Here is a 19,941-nt window from a genome sequence, read left to right as displayed (position 1 = left end):
AGTATTAACGTTGGAGAAACTCTAATTGAGTTAAGTAATTGGGTCGCAGTAGGGCAGTTCAGTTTCTACAAACATGCCTGTTCCACTGATTTTTTTTTTTTAAAGTCATACAATCCTATTGGCTGACGATATTTTCCAAAAGTGTGCGATTTCAAAAGCAATGTTGATTTACTTGTTCATCTTAAAACGTTTCTCACCTGGACAGAACATTTTGCAAAAAAACGTGCTGGTTTATGAGTAAAGTAGCCATGATTAGGTTGGCGGATGCAGTTATTGTGTGGATTGAATGTGTTACATTGTAAACGGTAAGATCCCGGACTTTTCCGTTAGTGTTGTTTTTTCATCAAATAATTCCAAATACATCTTAGCGCTGAAAAGAAAAAATGCAAGGGAATCACTGTTCATGGAAAGACTGAAAGCGCCTGACGGTACATTATGTTAGGGGCTTTTCTAAGCTCAATTGTGTGATTACGGAGCTGAGGCCTTGTACTTGTTGACCTTTAAGAGGTTGCAATTAAGCTGCTTGAACTGTGGTGTTAAGTAATTCCTCCCTTGTTTCCAACACCGTTTCAACATCGGCTAAACACTGAAGCTGACAAACGCAACTCATTTCATTTCATGAAATCCAGTGGCATCTTTCAAGGTTTCCAGGAAAATCACTGTGGGTATTTCGCATCATTTTCAAAATGCTATCATTGTTTGAATGTCGAATGATGCCCATACAAAATAAAGGAAAATGTAAAATATATGTTCTAGTGTCAAATCCCATCCGAAAAAAAATTCTAAAGTTCATACAACAGCACGGTTGTGCCTCTCGGATTTTCTTTAAAGTGAAAGTCAACGCAAACATTTTTTTTCAAGAATATGCTCTATGCAAGTTCACTAGTTGAAACAGGGAATTCTGATAAATATTGCGTATGTGGAATAAGTGTTAATCCACCCGTTTTTAGCCATCTCCGGGGGCGGCCATTTTGTCTTCTGTCGACTGAAAACGACATCACGACTGCTCACAATGACCAAATCCCGGCTCGGATTCAGAAAACAGGTCAGCCGCGATTGGTCGTTGTGAGCAGTTGTGATGTCTTTTTCAGTCGACAGAAGACAAAATGGCCGCCCCCAGAGATAGCTAAAAACGAGTGCATATTGCTGCTTAACTTATATTCCACAAACGCAAAATCAATCAGAATGCCGTGTTTCAACAAGTGGGCCTGCTGGGGAAGATATTTTTGGAAAAAAAAAAAAGATGTTTGGGTTGACTTCCGCTTTAAACGGGTGTTTGCGGATGTGTTTAATATTGGTATTGATCTATGTCACCCGGACCTAAGCATGGCTAAAAATCCAATTAAAATCTGGTAGCCCAAGACTTTTGCAAAGTACCGTCCTGTGAATCCGAATCTTGCAACACGAGATGTGCTGTGTATAACCGTGTTTGCATCAATGAAAGTTCCAAAACGACATGCTCCTTGAGGGGTGTAATTTTCCTCTTCCTGAGCTAAAACCCTCAGAGGGAATTGGGAGCCTCATCCGCTTTGGCCTTTACTCCTGAGACATTACGATCCGAACATAAGGATGATACACACTTGATGTACACGTGTGGACAGAGGTGTTTGTACCCGTCGCTAATCACTGAAATTGTTTTAACTGACAACGGTAACAATGACTGCAAATGAATGAAAGTCAGGAATTTCTTTTCTTTCTTTCACGAAAAAAACCCAATATCATTACCCTGGACATAAATGTGACTACCCTTAACTTTCCTGAGTAAACTCCTCCAGCTGTCTCAGGTTTGAACAGTTTCTTCTCCAAGAGTTCCGGTTTCAGCTCCTTTCAGAGATGCTCAATAGGATTTACACAGTCTGGTTTAAAAGTACCTGAAGGTGATACTTGAGTAAAAGTACAAGTATCTTAAGAGAAAAATAACTTCATTAGAAGTCCCCTTGAGAATATTACTTGAGTAAAAGTCTGAGATAGTCTAGTGAAAGCAAAAGTGGAGAGACGTTTATGAAGAAAGTAACGTAGAGAGCTGTGAAAATTCCACTTTTAAGTACGGTAATGAAGTATTTGTGTTTCATGACATTACAAGACTGGATTCAGATCCGATTCTTCAGACTAATCCGAGGTTTTGTTCTAAGCCGTTCTTGGGTCCTTTTAACCACGTATTTGGGGTCATTATCCTATTAGAGGAAGCCTGACCTATGACTGAGTCCGACTTTGAGCGGCACAATGCCGCTTTAGGATGACTTGACTTCAAATTTCAAGAGTACCCTGCACACAGTCAAGACACCCTGTGGCAGATGTAGCAAAGCGAGCCCAGAGCATAGCCGTGCTTCCACTAGATTTCGCAATAGGCAAAATCTTGTTTTTTTTACAAAAAGCGTCAGTTTTGTCCAAAGGACGTTTCTCCTTTTTGTCGCTTGTTGATGTTGCTTGCATTTCAGTGACCATTGTGGGTGGTTTTTTTTTTTTTTTTCCTTTAATGGGAGGGCACCAGCAATTGTGTCTATATACTGTGCAATAGATTGGGCCGAACGTAAATGTTTTTGATTAGCATGCTAAAGTTTAAGCAGAAAAGCCAGGCAATGACATACAAAGCGGTCATATAATAACTTGTTGTACACAGCAACCCGAAGGAAGAACTAGTTTTACAAATCATTTAAATACGTGATAAATTATCTTGTTTCCGTTCCGTTTTTTTTCCTTTTTTTTTTTTTACTATAAAATGAACGCGAAGTGTATAGACATGGTAATAAATTAAATCAGTACTAATACAATAAATCAATTAAAGCGGACGAGAAGCGTTGGAAAGTAATAAGGTCATCTTTGTTTTGTTTCTCTGCCTTCCTGAGATACGTGACCTTTCAATGTGTTAGTGTGCCGTGGGAGGAAGCATGCATCTAAACACATTATTGTTTGACACAAAGTAAAACATTGTTTCGAGGGTTTGTTTTTTTTCTTTGATGGGAGGTAAAGCTCTTAGAGGGCCCATTGTTATTTTGTCCACTGTATAAAACATGTTTGTCGCGTAGCACCGCACGCGCGTATAAAAATTCAGTCTACCTACGCATGTGTGATGTAGAACCACTTTTTTTTTTTTTTTTTTCCCCGATACGTTTTCCCCACATTGCCAAGCTTCAGTGGAAACAGCTTTTTCCCTGGCTTTTATCCCATTGTCTACAAGAGGAAGTCTCCTCAGACGCAGATGCAGCGGCGTGCAAAGGGGAGGCTGAGTGGGCGTGGCCCCGGGCTTCCACCTGACGGGCAGTATCCACTCGGCCACCCCGTCGTCGAAATTGCGAATGAGCAGCAAAATGACTTTGGCCGGTCAATGCTAATAACACTAATACGAATGGCATGTGACAGTCAGTGTACGAGGCGTGTGGGAAAATTTCAAGGACTTGAGTCGCAAAAGATATATTTCAAATCTCAAATATAAACTACAAGTTTTCTCCTTTGGAGTCCAACACACTTTCCCAACCTTCTCTGCCATGGCTGCGTGCACTGCCGGGAGGATTCTTCCGGGTGATGTTGCTAACGTCTTCAAAACGAGTCTCCTTGCTGACCCGATAAAAAAAAAAACATGGAACCAGGTCTGGTGAGTGATTTCTCAGCGAGGAACTGTCAGATGCTCAGGGCGCATTGTCATGCCTGACCTGCCGCAAGTCTTGCGCAAACGGCGGTCTGCGCCCTCTTCTCGCGCACCGAACGCAGCAAAAGCAGCAGCATTGGCCGACATTTGGCTGGAAAACTTGTAGTTTGTATTTCAAATACATTGAAAATATTGAATTCAGTTCCGGAACTTTTTGGACACACCTCGTATTGCTGACCGATGGAGGAATTTAGTCATATTGTGTCGTTGTGCATATATAAGAGAGCGGACAGGCTAGGTAAGGACTGGATATCGTGGATGAAATAAATCGTTTTTTGTTTTTTTTTCGTCTTTGTCTCCACCGAGGTCACTTCTTTTGCTCCTCCAGAAATCTCTGGTCATAAACCCTGTTTTTGTTAGGCACAAATGACCCAAAACAACTTCTACAGTGTTGTGTCAAAGTGATGTGCTGGCTACCATATTAAGAGTTAGGTGAGCAAACAAACAACGGTAAATGAAATTCCTGGTTTGGAAGGAGGCCATTGTTCATATCGTCACTCGGACTCCTCCTCTTTCCCACCTGACGTCTCTGAATGTGAGAGGCCGTCCTCGTCTTCTAGAGCTGGCGCCTCTTCACTTTTGTCAAAGCATTCAGTCAAATCTTCCTCCTCTTTGCTCGCCTGCTCCTCCTCTTCCTCATTAATGGCTGCGATTGGGTCGGCGGAGGTGCTAAGACAGTTCGGGTCCTCCTTCAAGGTGTCCGCCTGGACTTCGGCAGCCATGACTCTCTTCCACATTTCGTGGTTTTCCAGAAGGTGCTGTGTGATGTGGCAGAACACTTTCCTCCTGCTTTCCTTCTTTGTCTTATGCCTCTCTGGAAGACACAACGGACGTGACACAAGGGTCAGAAACTGAAATTCCAATCGCCTTACCTTACCACACATGAATTGTTTCTATGAAGGGAACTATAAAAATACACCCGACGCAGTGGAACCAAATATCCGCGAAGAGTTGAACGACTCGGGATTTTTTTTGTAGGCGACTGCAACGATAGAAAGTCGAGTCAAAATTGATTCATCGACGATGAGCTCGATATTTGGCCAGTCTTGCGTCATAGCGTGTTGTAAGACGGGACATCGTAGTCCGGCTCCAGAAAAAAAAGCGATTCATGAGTCGTGTTCAGTGTCGTATAAGGACACAATTGTTGAGATTTTGGTGGGTGTTGTATCGCACAACAATTTGGGTGAATAAAATTCCTGTTCCCGCACAGTCTGCGCATTATTGGTCATAAAAGTTTGGGGATGAAGGTGGAGCTTCACTTTGCACCGCCGTCCTCGTTCCAAACCGCCAGTCACGTGGTCCCACGGTTATGAATACTTTACCACTCGCGCGATAAACGAAAAACGTGTGACGAGCGATTACTCGACCTTACGCTTTAAACGTCGACGCGGGGAAGTCAAGTAGACTCATCTTTTCCATACTTGTGTGACCATTCATAAAGTCAATAAGGTGTTTCATTAGAGGAGGCCATTTTATTACGGTACATTTTGCTGGTCCGTCATTCGTCAGCGGCCAGGGTACCCGTCCATCATGCATCAATCCGTCATTTTTCGCGACGAACTGAACTATAATCATCAGTCAGTCTGTCGGTTAAGTCTGTCGCTTTGTCCGTCAAAAGTCCGTTGGTCTCGCAAAAAAACATTAAAAAAAAAACGGGCGTCCGCCAGTGACGGACTAACGAACTAACGCCCCCGTCACTGACGGCCGCTATTAGTGATGATTCCATTGACGGATAAAAACCCACTTCCGTCATTTTGCCAGTCCATCATTTTCAAAAGGTGTCCCGTCATTGGTCAATCGTCCGCAAAACGGGCATCCACCAGTGACGGACTGATGGACCGGCCACATATGAACAGTTTGACCCGGGAGAAAATTCTTCCATCGACATGATCTTTATGGCAACATTTTGTCAAAATCTCCCCAAATTGCCGGACTGTGTTTGACAATATGTACCTCTTTACATATTGCTGTTGAATGAAAGAGAGCATGTTTTGACGATGAATAGTTGTTTGTCTATATGACTGGCAAATCTGAGCTGCAGGCTCCGGCTCAGCCGCGACGCTAATAATGATAAGCGGAATAGAAATTGGATGTTCCTAAGATTAAAATGAATGTATTAGCTCGGTTGTGACCTGGTTAATTTAATTTCCTATACGATCCAAATAGATGAGTAAATTAAAAGCAGTAACACAATCCGGCTGCCGATAATTGAATGTCAAGGAAGTAATTGAAAAGTTGCTTGCAACACAAGTAACTCACGACGAGCACATTGGAAAGGAAACATGAATAAATGGGAGGTTTACGTACGGGCGAAGTCTGAACCACCCAAATCTCCTCGTTGCTCCTCCTCCATATGTTGACCCTCGTTTGCCTCGTCTTCCTCCACCTGCCCCTCCGGCAGGTCCACCCAGTCACCCGGCATCAGAGCGGCCGAATCGTACGAGGAGCAGAGGGGTCCCACTATATGAGTGATGAACGACTCTTGTAGTTTAGCGAGCTGTGGTGCTGAGCGGTCCATGAAAGGGCTGATAGGAAGGCCCAGGCTTGCTTCTTCATCCCCCTAAAAAGGTGCAAACCAGGTTCACACAAATGTGGAACAAATGCGGTATACTGTATATCAGGGCTTCCCAAGTCCGGTCCTCGAGGACCGGATCTGGGCACCCCTGCTGTTTATAGTTATGCTCCGCCTCACAGTGTAGAGGTTCTGGGTTTGAATCTCGGCTCAGAATACTCTTCCTTAAATATAATCTGCATTTTCTTCCATGCTTTCATGAGTTTTCTGGCTGAAATTGCACAGCTAAAAACCTGAATGAGGCTAGGTTCACACAGCAGGCAAATACGACCCAGATCGGATTTTTGGGCTCATATGCGACCTGTATCTGATTTTTTTTATGACAGTCTGAACGGCTCGATTCCGATTTTTTCAAATGCGACCTGGGTCGCTTTCATAAGTGGTCCTAGATCAGATACGTATCCGATCTTTTCCAATGCATTCCTGGTCCGAACGGCCAGGTCGCATATATCCGACATTGACGTCATCCGGAGCCCAAAATGTGCTCCGCGCAGGCGGAGGGAAAGTACTGGCATCAGGGATCGAATCTTCAAATTTGTTTTGAGTTTCACTATTAACTTAATATTTTACTTTAATTTAAACCCACTTGAAACATGAAGCATAAACATTTATGGCGATCGTGGTAATTCAGCCACGGCTCGGATGGATTCATTTTTTACGCACGGTTAAGACGTGACGTCATCGTTAGTGATGTCTCCATGAAATGGGATATTAAAGCCTCGCCTCATAATCTCCCCCAAATACTGTATTTATTTCTACCTCCTACCTAATCGCTTCACCGTATAAATGACCACATTTACTTCTACAAAGACAGACTACAAAGGTCGGTAGTGACGTCGTCTCTTCTTCTGTGCATGCGGGCCATTTTGACGACGCATGTGTTCATACAGCAGACAAGACCGAGGTCGCATTTATAATGTAATATGAACGCTTACACAAAAAAAACCAAACAGATTTTTTCAAAAAATCCGAATTGGGCATTAAGACCTGCGGTGTGAATCTAGCCTAAGTCCACTGGGTTCCTCCTTTTCAAATGATTGTAAGGGTTCTTCTAACTGGACACCCTCAAAAGAGCATCAAACACGTACAGCTCATTCAGAACACTGCAGCTTGGGTTCTGACCGGATCAAAAATATCAGAACATTCTACTCCAGTCCTGAAGGTTTTACACTGGCTCCCAATCAGCTGTAGAATAGATTTTAGAATTCTGCAACTGGTCTATAAATTACTGAATGGTTTGGGTCTTGAATACATTAAAGAAATGCTGATTGAATATAATCCCTGTAGGACTCTTAACATCTGCAGACTTGCAGCAATTACAGGAGCCTAGAGTTCAAAAGAAACATGGTGAAGCTGCATTTCGCTGTTATGTTGCACACAAATGGAATAAGCCGCCAACGGAAGTGTAGTCAGCGCGAGTGTAAATGCTTTTAAATCCGGGTTAAAAACGTCTCTTTTTTTGCCCATCAATTTGATTCGGGTCTTCTTGTAAATCGATTAAAATCGTCCTTAGTTATTTTAGAAACCTACTCTTATGGACTATATGCACGCAGCACTTCCGCGTTTGATGTCACAGGGCACCGAAGCTTCCAGTGCAGGGTGGACGCTATAGCAGAGCGCGCTGCTGATGTGACGTAACTATCGCCCTAAATCCTTAACCGACTCAAAAAGAACAGGGACCGCTCCTCTGTCTAACACTAGGACTACCCGAATTCTAAAACTACTTAGATCTACGAGAGCCGTCATTTTTCTTTGATGAGGCGGTCTGACACGTTTCACGTGCATGTAAAAATGCTTAATGTGGCTCAGTGCTAGCAAACCACGACCGATCACCGCCAAAGTACAGTGGCGATTGCTTTGATATTTTCAGAGACTGAAGTGGGCAAAAGTGGAGATGTGCGTGTGAATTTTGGCAATGGCAATCGGTCGCATTTTACCAACATTAAGCCACGCCGAGCCCCTGGACATGAAGGAGTTTATATTTAGACTGTCCCATTTTGAGTATTACATACTACAGTCAAAATACAGTATACAAAATACAGTACAATACAATCCAAAAAACTAAAAAGATGATGCTTAGTTTTTCTTCTAATTAGGTTCCAATAAGCCCAAATAGCAAAAAGAAATAAAAAAATGCATGTAAAAAAAAACAGCTTGGGCTTTAGTAGATTAATAATAATTTACTAAACATTTTAAAGTATATATTTTATGAATCTCATTGGGTGGGCAGTGTGTCAATCTGTGTGGGCGTGTGCACACCCAGGCCCACAGTTCAGGGCAGGGGCGGAGCCATGGGTGGTCCTGTGCACACCCAGGCCCACCCATGGCTCCGCCCCTGGCTTGAGCTGTGTCGCCATCGATTGGGCTCCTCTTCACTGGCTGCTCTTGCTCGTACTCGCTGTCAGTCATCCTTAAACTCAGCCTTGTCAACATTTTGAAACAGATGGAATGCTACCTCCATAGTGTTTGACCATAGTGACTTTTTCTCAAAAACAATGCTGCCGCTGAAAAGTGATTGCTATGGAATCCCGGCTCAGGAATAAAAACTCATAAATGTTTATACTTTTTAATACAATTAAATGGCAGCACGAGAATAATATTTATACAGACCGGAAAAGTTGAACGGCCAGGAACATGGTTAATCTATGCCAACAGAGGAACAATAACACATCAAAAGCTTGTCAAAAGGCTGTCAAAGTTAAGACTGGGAGTTCTAGTTGAACAAATGGCGCCCTTGTGTGGTTGACGTTTGCATTATTACATCAGCAGGAAAAAAAAAAAATGCAGAGAACAGACTTCGGTCTAACTAATTAACTACAAATTCATTCCTGCGCATGTTTAACACGTACACGCAGATCTGCCCACAGCAGTGATAGCTCAATGGACTGTCCTCTCACCTCTTCTTCACGAATATGCACAACCACACGCATGAATATAATCCCCAAAAACACCCCAAACCGTTGACAATTGATAGAAATTCTCGGAAGCAGAACGGCTTCAAAATTCTGGCGCTCGGCATGACCGGAAGGGGCGTTGCCCTAGGAGATTGTACGGGAAATACGTCACACCACTCCTTGCATATAGTCCATTTCTTTACTTTGAAGTGTTTTTAAAGTTGCCTTTTAATGTGTTTGATTATATATACAATTTAACATATTCGGATTTTCCCTATTGAGAAATCTTTTCCAAGTAGATCAAGTATCCAATAGACAAAATATGATTCCAACTTATTACTGATTGGCTGGTTTTAATCAGCAAGTCTCGTCTTTGTTGAAATGAACAGAATCTGCATCACTGAACAACCATAACCGCATCATTTTTTCAATGCTAGATACACACATGGGTTATTATTTGAAAGGATTCATGATGAAGACAATTCAAAAAGGAAACATCCTGTTCCTCTTTTGTCCTTGAGACGTTTGGTGTTCAAGTCTTTCCTGTTTTGCACTGTCAACAAAGACATAGCTGCACAACGGATGTCATTACATCGTCACGAGTGCTTGTAACCAAATTCCCTGCTTCACGCAATATTCTTCAAGTCTAATCTTAACGTGAAATTAGTTTTGTGTTTCTATGTTGCGATCACTACGAGTCATTGTGTGTGGTTAGACATGTGATGAATGATAAGCATTTGCGTTTTTTTTTTTTTTTGGTCAGTCAATTCAAAAGCAATTAATGTGGAGAACATAAAGGCAAGGACTCTGTTCGCTATGGCAACCGCAAACCTGGATGGCATCAATGCACGCACACATGGTTCACGTAAGAGCTGCACATGCGTAATACGCAGTAAGTGGCAAACCGCAGAAAGACAAAATTATATATGAATACTCCAAGGATGGTGTTGGATGTCTGAGCGTATTGCAGAGCATCACTTCAATACAACGGTTGTGTGAGTGAGAGCATCGATGCTGCCACTTGATATGAAGAACTGTCGTTACAGTATGTCGATGAACAAAAGCTGTATTTGTAATCAATAAATAATCACGACAATTTAAGTTAAATGGGATCATTTCCCGTAGCCAGATGACCTCTCACGGCGCGCTAAATGTGGTTGGGAATCACTGGATTAGAGGGTGAATATTTCCCTTGGTGAGTAGCAACAAAGTGATTACCCAATTCCTGGTTTGTTTTGTGAAACATAGTGTTATGAATTACACTGATACGACCTTCACTTTCATTAAGCCTAAATAAGCTTAACACAACTCCGTTTTTTTCCGGCCTACACTTACACTTCTTACACTTTGTTGAGCATTGCTGGGGTCAAAACTGAGTCGGCCTGCACAAAAGGCCACAATTATAATCACAATTATTTTTGATCACACAACGATGAAACTATATAAACATTCCGTCTTGTGAAGCGTGACGGCGTATTCTTATTCCACTGTACCGTATTTTCCGGACTATAAGTTGCAGTTTTTTTTCATAGTTTAGCCGAGGGTGCTACTTATACTTTGGAGCGATTTATGTGTGAAATTATTAACACATTATATTGTATCTCTTTCCTTTTCAACGTCAGCAAACAATACACCAAACAACCACAGGAGGGCGATATAAGGCTGCAAATAAACCTGCATTACATATTGACTTTACAACGGGCAGAATAACATATATAGTGTATATCATTTCACATCTTATTGTAACCCACATAAAGAAACATAAAGATAAATCCTAAAAGCTATTAAAATGCATGAATAATTTAAATGGATAAAATCTAACATTTTGATGAATAAGTAATTAAAATAGTATGATCAAGACAATTTGACTGTCTATCAATATACATCTATACAAAATAATGTACTGTTGCTTTAAGACACTGGCTGGGGTCTTGCATCAGCCACACGTACTCAGCTGAGAGCGGGGAAGAGAACAAAGAGATAATTACGACCGAATACATGAATACTTTTGGAGACTTGGAAACATTCTACACGGTCGGGGATAAATAAAAGACTTATATAATCGATCTACAAGGTTAAAGTTATCTTACCGTAACGTTCTTGTATGCTACATGTGTGAATGTTAGCTGAATGTTACAAACGTAGCTCGGTGGAAATGATGTGTACCAAGAGCACAATTAATTTCCTCCAAAAATGCGACTTATACTCCAGTGGGACTTATATATGTTTTTTTCTTCTTTATTATGCATTTTATGGCTGGTGCGACTTGTACTCCAAAGTGACTTATAGTCCTGAAAATACGGTACATTCTAATTCATTGCGCGCTGTTCGTAACCTCACAATCGAGTACTGTATGTCGGGAGCGTTGTAAACAATGAACCCCTTTGTATTGTGAAGAATTTTATACATCTGATCTATAGCTAAATAATATAAGAAAGGGCAAACATTGCAGAGGTTTAGAACCATACTTGTTCGTAGAACTCATTGACGATCCCCTCGGTCCATTGCAAGTGCAGCTCCTTACACTTCAGTGGTCCATTCACATCAGCGAGCTTGATGCACATCTGGCAAACCAGCAATCGGTCATTTTCATTTGTCCAGTCAATACCAGACATTCCTTCGTCACCCACCTGGGTACATGTACATGAAAAATAGGCAGAATCTGATTAGATGTATGAATAATGTCTCTCTGATCATTTATCAAGGATTATCTAGACAGTAACAACATTACACGGACAATAAAAAAAATAAAATAAAAAAAAAAGGATTGTAAAGATAGATGGAAATATGGGGTTGAAGTCAGGTTTGTGTCAAGTTGTCCCATACCAAACATGTCAAACATTGGGGCACATTCAATAAAAAGGACCCTTCCCAAACTGTTCCCACAAAGATAGAAAATATAGAATTGTCCGAAATGTCTCGTTTTACCTTGGCATTGAACTCTGCAAGGAAGTCAAAGTGCTTTTTTAGGTCGGTAGCCAAGATGGCTTCAATGACAAGGAATCGGAAGCGTTTGAACTCAACGTGTTCAAGGTTAACCAGGAAGTTGTACTCGGGACGAGACATGAAGAGGTTCCACGCTGAAGCAGCGTGGTGGTTTTCCAAGACAGAACGGTCGTTGTATAGAAGAGCCTAAAGCAGAAAAAAAGAATTTTCACCTGCATTTACTTTACCCTATCCAAAGAGAATACTTTGAAATGATATTTCAGGGTCTCCTAATCATTTACCTGCGGTGCACTGGTTGCTACTAGAAAGGCGTTGGTTCTTCCGGGATGGTCATAATCGTGCATGGCAGCAGCTACGTACAAGGCCATCAGCTCCAGGCCCGGAATTAGGCCAGACAAGGAGCCGTAGCCTTCCTCCAGCAAAGAGTGCATCTTGGATGACAGAAAGGCCGTAGCACCAGGGGTTATGCCATTTGATGGGTCTACAGGTAGAAAAAAGGAAACCAAAAAAAAGCAAAATGCATCTCTTAAGACACTGTGTGGAATAGTCTATGGGGATTAAACCCTACCAAGAATTGCTTCTCACCATTGTGTATGCCGTTCTCAGTCAAGAGCGTGGGCAGACTGGGTACGGGTTGAGTAGTGAGGTACCAAACGGCATGTAGCACGTCAGTGGCATGGATCCTGTTGTGATCTGTCATGAGCAGCAGAGGGCAGTCGATGCATGATCTACAATCTGTATAAACTGCAGTCTCTACAACCATTGGGAGGCTTCATGTTTCTTTGTAATACAGAATTGTCACTGTTCAGTATTATTTGGCAAAAAAAACAACAACCTGTAAACGAGTACAAAAACGACACAATTTTTAAGTTGTTCATTTGTACATAAAGAGGCTTGTGAAGCTTTTAGTATTCTAATCGGAGAAGTTACCTGTAATGATACAAAGTCACACAGTTTTAATTTAAGAGGAAAAATTATTCTTAGCAGGTTAGGGGTCAGGTTAGGGTTAGGTCTCAATTTGGTATACATCCCTATGGATAGTGTATTCTGCTAAAGCCATTCCAACTTCCGGGAACAAATTACTTGTGTTTAGGGTCCCACAAACTTTGGTCCGACAGTCTTTGCACCGTAGTTTGTGGGTCCACTTAACAACTTGCAATACATTATTATTTTGTATCTTTTGGGGTTTTTTACTTGCATATCGTCGCTGTTTAGTGAAAAACACTTTTTTCCAATTTTGGACACTTTTTAAATTTTCACATTAATGCGATGTCTGCAACGCGGAAACAGCATTCATGTAAAAATGAGAGAAATGAAAAAAATGGAGATAAGTGTTTTTCACATGACAGCGACGATATGGGGACCGGCGTGTCAATAATACAAACAGAACGGACCAATTTACTTTTATTTATCTATTCAACCTTTATTCAACCCGGTAAGCAGAACTGGGCATTTTATAAAAAAATTAACGATCCGTTTATCACCTTCCACCTACAGCCCGGGTACCCTTCCGCCGTCCGTTTTTCCGCCATTTTGTCCAGCCGGAAAAAATAGTAGCCACCTATGGGCCGGCCCGCCTATGATTTCAAACGGGCTTCCGTTAGCATTTCCGACTATGTACTGCGAGCAAAACACCAAAAGGTTCAAGAACCGCTGGGGAAAAAACATGATTCTGAAGTTACAGTCCAGTATTTCACTATTGATGATTATACAAGGCTTAGGATATAAAAATCTTTTACTGTATCAAAATACATGTTTAAGAGTAAGTGTTCTCACATTGGTGGAATAGAATGCAACACATCTCATTTGTGTAAAAAAAAAAAAAGAAAAAGAGGTTGATGGTAGTTATTAATATACAATGTGAAAGAAATCATTTGCAAGTTCCCATCTGCTCTTAAAGTGGTTTCATTTCACAGAGAAGGCAATCAAAACAATGTTGGCAATAATACAACAGAAACGTATACTCACACGGGATATCTCTATATCCGTTCTCCAAAGCGTGAAAGTAGTTCATGAACTCTGCTACAGGAATCTTGAAGGTCTCAAAAAGGCCCGCGTCCTCGAAGAGCCTGTAGGATACCTGGGCCATTGCACAGAGAAAAAAAAAAACAGCTTCACTGAAGCAAGTAATCTTTACAGAGGATTTGTTGTTGAATCTCAACATTGAAAATCTCAAATACAAGAGCTGTGTTGAAATTGTGGCACTTTGCAAAGGTAATCATGTCTGTTTTGATTGACACTGACAGAGAGATCTTTATCTACCATTATGTTTATTACTGTGGCGGAACTTTACAGCATTATATATAAAAAAAAAAAAGAATGTGTCTTTCTTAATAACCTTTGTGTCTTCCGCGTATTTATTTATAATAACAACACTGACTGTCACACTTAGAACACAGTGATAGTTTGGTGTGTATTTCTAACCTACTGTTTGGGTTTTCAAAAAATATCCTCACTTCTGTTCTATTTTGTATTATCCTTCCTCACATTAACTGAAAACATTGCTTCATTTATTTTAGTTTTTCAAATGATCTGCAACTTGGTCCAAAATCGTTCTCCCCAACCCATCATGTCTGTTTCAAATCACCCTTTAAAGCGGAAGTCAACCCAAACATATTTTTTTCAAGCATATTTTCCCAGCAGGCCCACTAGTTGAAACACGGCATTCTGATTAATTTTGCGTTTGTGGAATAAAGTTGAGCAGCAAAATGCACTCGTTTTTAGCCATCTCCGGGGGTGGCCATTTTGTCTTCTATCGACTGAAACTGACATCACAACTGCTCACAACGACCAATCGCGGCTGACCTGTTTTCTGAAGCTGAGCCGAGATCGCTGTGAGTAGTTGTGATGTCCTTTTCAGTCGACAGAAGACAAAATGGCCGCCCCCACAGATGGCTAAAACGAGTGGATTAACACTTATTCCACAAACGCAATATTTATCAGAATACCCTGTTTCAACTAGTGGGCTTGCATAGAACATATTCTTGAAAAAAATATGTTTGTGTTGACTTCCTTCTTTAAATCTTCCCACTTGGCGTTATACAATACTTCCCGTGTCTGTATTGACGTTTGATTTTGCTGCTATTTGTCTAAAAAGGTCAGCTGTGGACAAGTGGTTCTGAGTGTCGCCCCGGTACTGTTGGGATGCCAGTTCAAGACTCCCACCATCCTTGTGTATGTATGTAAATGTGTATATGGCGAATAAAGACTGATGATGATGATTCTTCTTCTTTTCAGCCAATGCACACGTTACAAGTATAGCTGTCCATCAGTGTTGATATGTTGTCATAGGATAAATGCTATTAAGACTACAGAAAGATCATTAGTCCTTACCTGGCTGAGAATGCAACCTGTTTTTCCATGAGTCCTCTCCACAAGGCTGAAAATTGGAAAATTCCATTTGTCGAGTTGACTCATGAGAGGTTCCAACCCAGGCATTGCCAGCGGCTCCGGGGCCAGGATTAGCTTGTTCTGTGCGTTGAGGGAAAAAAATAATAAAAAAGGTTATAGACCAATTACAGTCAATTATATTTTTCATCATTTGTCACAATTGTATTTGGAATGAATTGACAACACTACCGTACTTCACCATTGGCCAAAAATGAACACTTTCAAAGTGAACTGTTCCACCTTGCCCACAAGATGGCCAACAGGATAAAATGTGGTCATGCACGACCATGACATTACAGCTTTCCATTCACCACCATGAATATAAACCTATAAATTTGCAAAGTAAATTCACTGTCCCGGAGTGCAAACTATCAACAGCAACACTGAGAGCATGCTCGGTGGGAGCGAAGCACTTGAATACTCCAGACCGAATTTTGGGATAAATATTTGCCTTAGTTGACACTTCCGCTTGTCCTAAATCAGTGAGACTTGTAGATATTCCAGCAAACAGATGTGTGTTTGTTGCTGATGTTGAACAGCCAGGATATATTCAAATACTCCCTGTAGCAAAAATGTCTCAAGGTTATGACTCAGTACGCCGCATGCACAAAATAAAGTTATGAATTTTATTGATTGCTACAGCAATGCCTCTTGGCGTAAAGTTGAAACTTAAATTCAATAAAAGCAACAAAGTCTATCATTCAAACTTAATCCATCAATCCTGCTTGTCCTCATTCGGGACGGAGGAGAGGAAGACCTGAAGCCAATACTTATCCCCTATCCCTGACTCGGGGTGAAATTACACCCTGGATTGGTCACCAGCCAATCGCAGGCCACATATAAACAATCATCCACACTTGCTGTATATTTGCACTTATGGGCAATTTAGACATCCGGCGTAATCGCAGGGACAATATGCAAACTCCAACAGAGAAAAGCCGGAGCTGAGATTTGAACCCTTAATCTCAGAAATATGCAGACATGTTAAGCACAAACCACTGCGCTACCCTCAACTAAATCAAATAATGACATTAAATGAAACCTGTTTGGGCCTCACTATCAAAACTTGTTTGCCAACCTCAGGGGATGGCAGGAGGGGATGTAGAACGATGCTCCCGGACTGATACTCCCGGCAGCCTTCTCTTGCCTGAGACGGCTTCTTGCCTGCTTCAGCTTCTTCCTCATTCTGCGCAAAATCGCTGCTGTCACTGTGGTTGGTCTCATAAGTGCTGTCGTAGGTGCTGTCATAGTCCGATGAGGCAACCGCTCGCTCATCTGACGGGAACACGGAACATGTAGTCAGCCCCGGAATGAGAAAACTGTTTAGCGGGAGTGACATTTTCAGTCGCCTCGCAAATGATTTAACAGCAGAAATAAAATAAGAGAATAATAGGAAAATCTGGTTGAGCTTTCCCCTCCCTGAGCCGTCACCTTATCATGATGGAGGGGGTTTGCGTGTCCCAATGATCCGACAAGCGCGGTTGTCTGGGGTTTTATGCCCTTTGCAAGTTTAGCCATGGAAAACAGGTCCTAGGTTGAAGCACGGCTCAAAGACCGCTTATGATGAAAAACATTTTTGGAACTTGTTTTGCCTCGCCCTGAAGCGGGTCAACGGGGCCCCTCTCTGGAGCCAGGCCTGGAGGTGGGGCTCATTTATGTGTGCAAGGCAACGTGGGGCTCACCTTCCTATGGACTGAAGACCTGTGGGAGGGGCCAAGCGGGTCAGGTGCAAGACTAGCTGGGTGGGAACTTTGACAGTCCGATCCACAGCTACAAGCTGGCTCTATGGACGTGGAATGTAACCTCTTGGAACTGGTGTGCGAGGTTAAAAAGCTCCAACTAGATACAGCTTGGGCTCTGGTACCTGTCCTCTTGATCGGGGTTGGACTCTCTTCCACTCTGGAGTTGCCCGTGGTGAGAGGCGCCGAGCAGGTGTGGGCATACTAATTGTCACCCGGCGCAGTGCCTGGACTGGTGTTCACCTTGTGAGGCGTTCCAGGCACATCCCACCAGGAGGGGGCGCGCTGGCAAGACCTACGACAAGCCGGGGAGGCTAATTCTCGGGATCCTCCCATTTGAGCTGGACGAAGTGGCTAGGGAGAGGGAAGTCCGGGCTTCCCTGCTTAAGCTGCGGCCCCATGTTAGCATAAGTGAACGCATTTGCACTTTTATGTTATTGGGAGAATGAAGGAGACTTGTTTTCCATATTAAAAAAGAAAAAAAAAAAGAAAAAAAAGATTATCTGTATAAGACTAGTCCAAAATAGCCAAAAGTATCTGAGACGCATGCATACGTCTGCTGTTTACCTGGACGAGGTATTCGGTCTACCTTGACAATAGATTCTACCCCATGGTTCAGTCGATTGTTGAACGGCCTGCCGCAGCTGATAAAAAGAGAGCAGAGGATGCACATTATTTCATCCTGATCATTCTCTGATTACTGACTCATTTCCTGTCCTCTTCATGCTGATAAAACAAGTGACTCATTTCCTCATAGACTGTTATAGTATTCTTATTTTGATATACCGTAGCTGTTCATCTTTGGTTGCAGCATTTGTGGCATTAATGTTAATATTGCAATGGAAGAATATTTATTAATTCTACCCTGAAAATACCTGACCAAAGATCATTTTGGAGCCCTGCATGGCCATGGACATTTCCTGTTGTGCAAACTTTGCTTTGCCATAAAAACATAAATAAAAAAAAAAATAAAAAAATCACATTTATTTTTTTATTCCGACATATGTTGACCACCTCTTTCACTTAGATGTATTTGAGTTAGTTTAGTTTTAATTTACTTAGACAATGGATAAACAGTGTACAATACACTGCAGTAAAGTTTAGCTGCTAAATTAACTAGTTGATGAATGAAACGGTACTATGCGATTGGAAGGCCTCTTCCTTGAGACGTTCCGGACAATATCTAAGATGACACGCCGGTCAACTGTTTATAGGCAGTCTAGTAAACAATACGTAAATTCCATAAAAGCTACAAAATTTATAATGTCCTTAATCTTGAAACTGTATCCCTTCCATCGTCCATTGTCTCATCAGTCGATAAAAAGTTCCACTGGCATTTTTAGGCTTGTCTGTACTTTCAAATTCCAACCGGGCTCTCCAATTCATCCTGCTGATCAGTGGTTTGCATCTTCAGTGCGGCACCATTACTTTTGTTTTTATTTTGATAGATTTTCGCCAACTCTCAGTTTCGTGACAGTTTTTCGATTACACTGCTAACTAGTAAACATTAAATTGACTGCGCGATTTCAATCAGCGCAACAAAACAGACTTGTCAATCACATGTTCCAATATTTTTGCTCACATGAAAAAGCAAAGGCAGGTTTAAACAAAAAGGTGCTGTAGTCTAAATTACGTATCCGATCCAAATGTAAATATCTCGAAATAAAAAATGATATGTCGATCTGTTGTCTCATATGGATCTCATGATACTAATACTTTCGGAAGACAATGCATCCGACAAATTCTTTTGGAATTGGCGTGTGAAGCAGTGTTTACCTGCTACAGAGTGATGGAGCTCGCCAATGAGTGGTGGTGGAGCTGGGGGCGCTCTGGCTGTGTGTTAAGGCTCGGTGGTGACTCTTGGAGAACACACAGCCAGGAGTCTGCTCTGTCAGCGGCCCGGCAACCTCAGGAAGCTGAACTAAACATGTCTTGACAGTTGGGCTGGAGACAGGGGTACCCTGAACAGGGGGTGACGGACATGGAGAGCCCAGAGGTGATATGTTGGAGTGGGTGAAACCTGAAGGAGAGATTGACAAGCTTTTAACAATGAATGATTCTGTATCAGAGACATGTGGGATGACACTACAGCGACAAGTACTGAAGGTCCCCACATGGTAGTGACACAGTTTCAGAAACCTTTCTACAATGTGTTGGGAGTGTCTTTGGGATTTTTGTCCATTCATCCCAAAGCTATTTGCTGGGGTTAAAGTCAAGGCTTAGGTTGTTCCGCACCAAAGTTATTTACGCATACCTTTATGGACATTGCTTTGTGCACCAAGGCATGGTCATGTTGGAAAAGGAAGACCTTCCAAACTGAACAAAGTCGGAAGCACAGAATTGTTCAATCCCAGTGATCTATAGTATCCTAACTTCTGATTGCTTTTATGACCGTATTTTCCGGACTATAAGCCGCTACTTTTTTCCTAGGTTTTTTAACCATGCGGCTTATATAAAGGTGCGTATATTCTGTGGATTTTTCTTCCACCGCTAGGGGCGCTCGAACCGGAATTACAATACAATACAATACAATTGTATTGTATTGTATTGTATTGTAATTCTCATCTCTGGTGACTTCAATCATGCCTCCCCTTCCTCCTCTCTGCCTTCATTCACACAGTATGTCACCTGCCACACCAGAGACAATAAAACCCTGGACCATTTCTATGCCAACACCAAGGAGGCATACACATCACTGCCCCTCCCCCCGCTGGGCAAAGCTGATCACAACCTGGTGGCTCTCCAGTCTGTGTA

The 19,941-nt window shown here is 42.0% G+C and overlaps 1 protein-coding gene across 6 annotated transcripts in view; it reads right to left on the bottom strand.

Annotated features, from left to right (window-relative positions):
* Window positions 1–1,106: 1,106 nt before the first annotated feature.
* Window positions 1,107–19,941, bottom strand: part of pde3a (phosphodiesterase 3A, cGMP-inhibited) — a 47,418-nt gene continuing 28,583 nt past the window's right edge. For 5 of the 6 annotated variants that reach the window (XM_086035965.1, XM_086035967.1, XM_086035966.1 and 2 more), the window contains 11 exons: window positions 18,964–19,207; window positions 17,755–17,831; window positions 16,527–16,723; window positions 15,392–15,529; window positions 14,027–14,138; window positions 12,644–12,751; window positions 12,340–12,539; window positions 12,041–12,244; window positions 11,581–11,742; window positions 5,954–6,206; window positions 1,107–4,460 (listed from right to left, as the gene is read on the bottom strand). In XM_086035965.1, coding sequence (XP_085892091.1) covers window positions 4,141–4,460; window positions 5,954–6,206; window positions 11,581–11,742; window positions 12,041–12,244; window positions 12,340–12,539; window positions 12,644–12,751; window positions 14,027–14,138; window positions 15,392–15,529; window positions 16,527–16,723; window positions 17,755–17,831; window positions 18,964–19,207 — 2,015 coding nt within the window. In that variant the 3' untranslated portion in view covers window positions 1,107–4,140. The remainder of the gene's footprint in view (window positions 4,461–5,953; window positions 6,207–11,580; window positions 11,743–12,040; window positions 12,245–12,339; window positions 12,540–12,643; window positions 12,752–14,026; window positions 14,139–15,391; window positions 15,530–16,526; window positions 16,724–17,754; window positions 17,832–18,963; window positions 19,208–19,941) is intronic. The other variant, XM_086035971.1, reaches the window with a different exon arrangement.

This window comes from Filicampus tigris, chromosome 7 (assembly GCF_054856515.1).
Source record: "Filicampus tigris isolate MCC_2025a chromosome 7, RoL_Ftig_1.0, whole genome shotgun sequence".
Classification (NCBI taxonomy): domain Eukaryota; kingdom Metazoa; phylum Chordata; class Actinopteri; order Syngnathiformes; family Syngnathidae; genus Filicampus; species Filicampus tigris.
The sequence above is the reverse complement of the archived record's forward strand: the minus strand, read 5'-3'. Positions and strand labels throughout refer to the sequence as shown.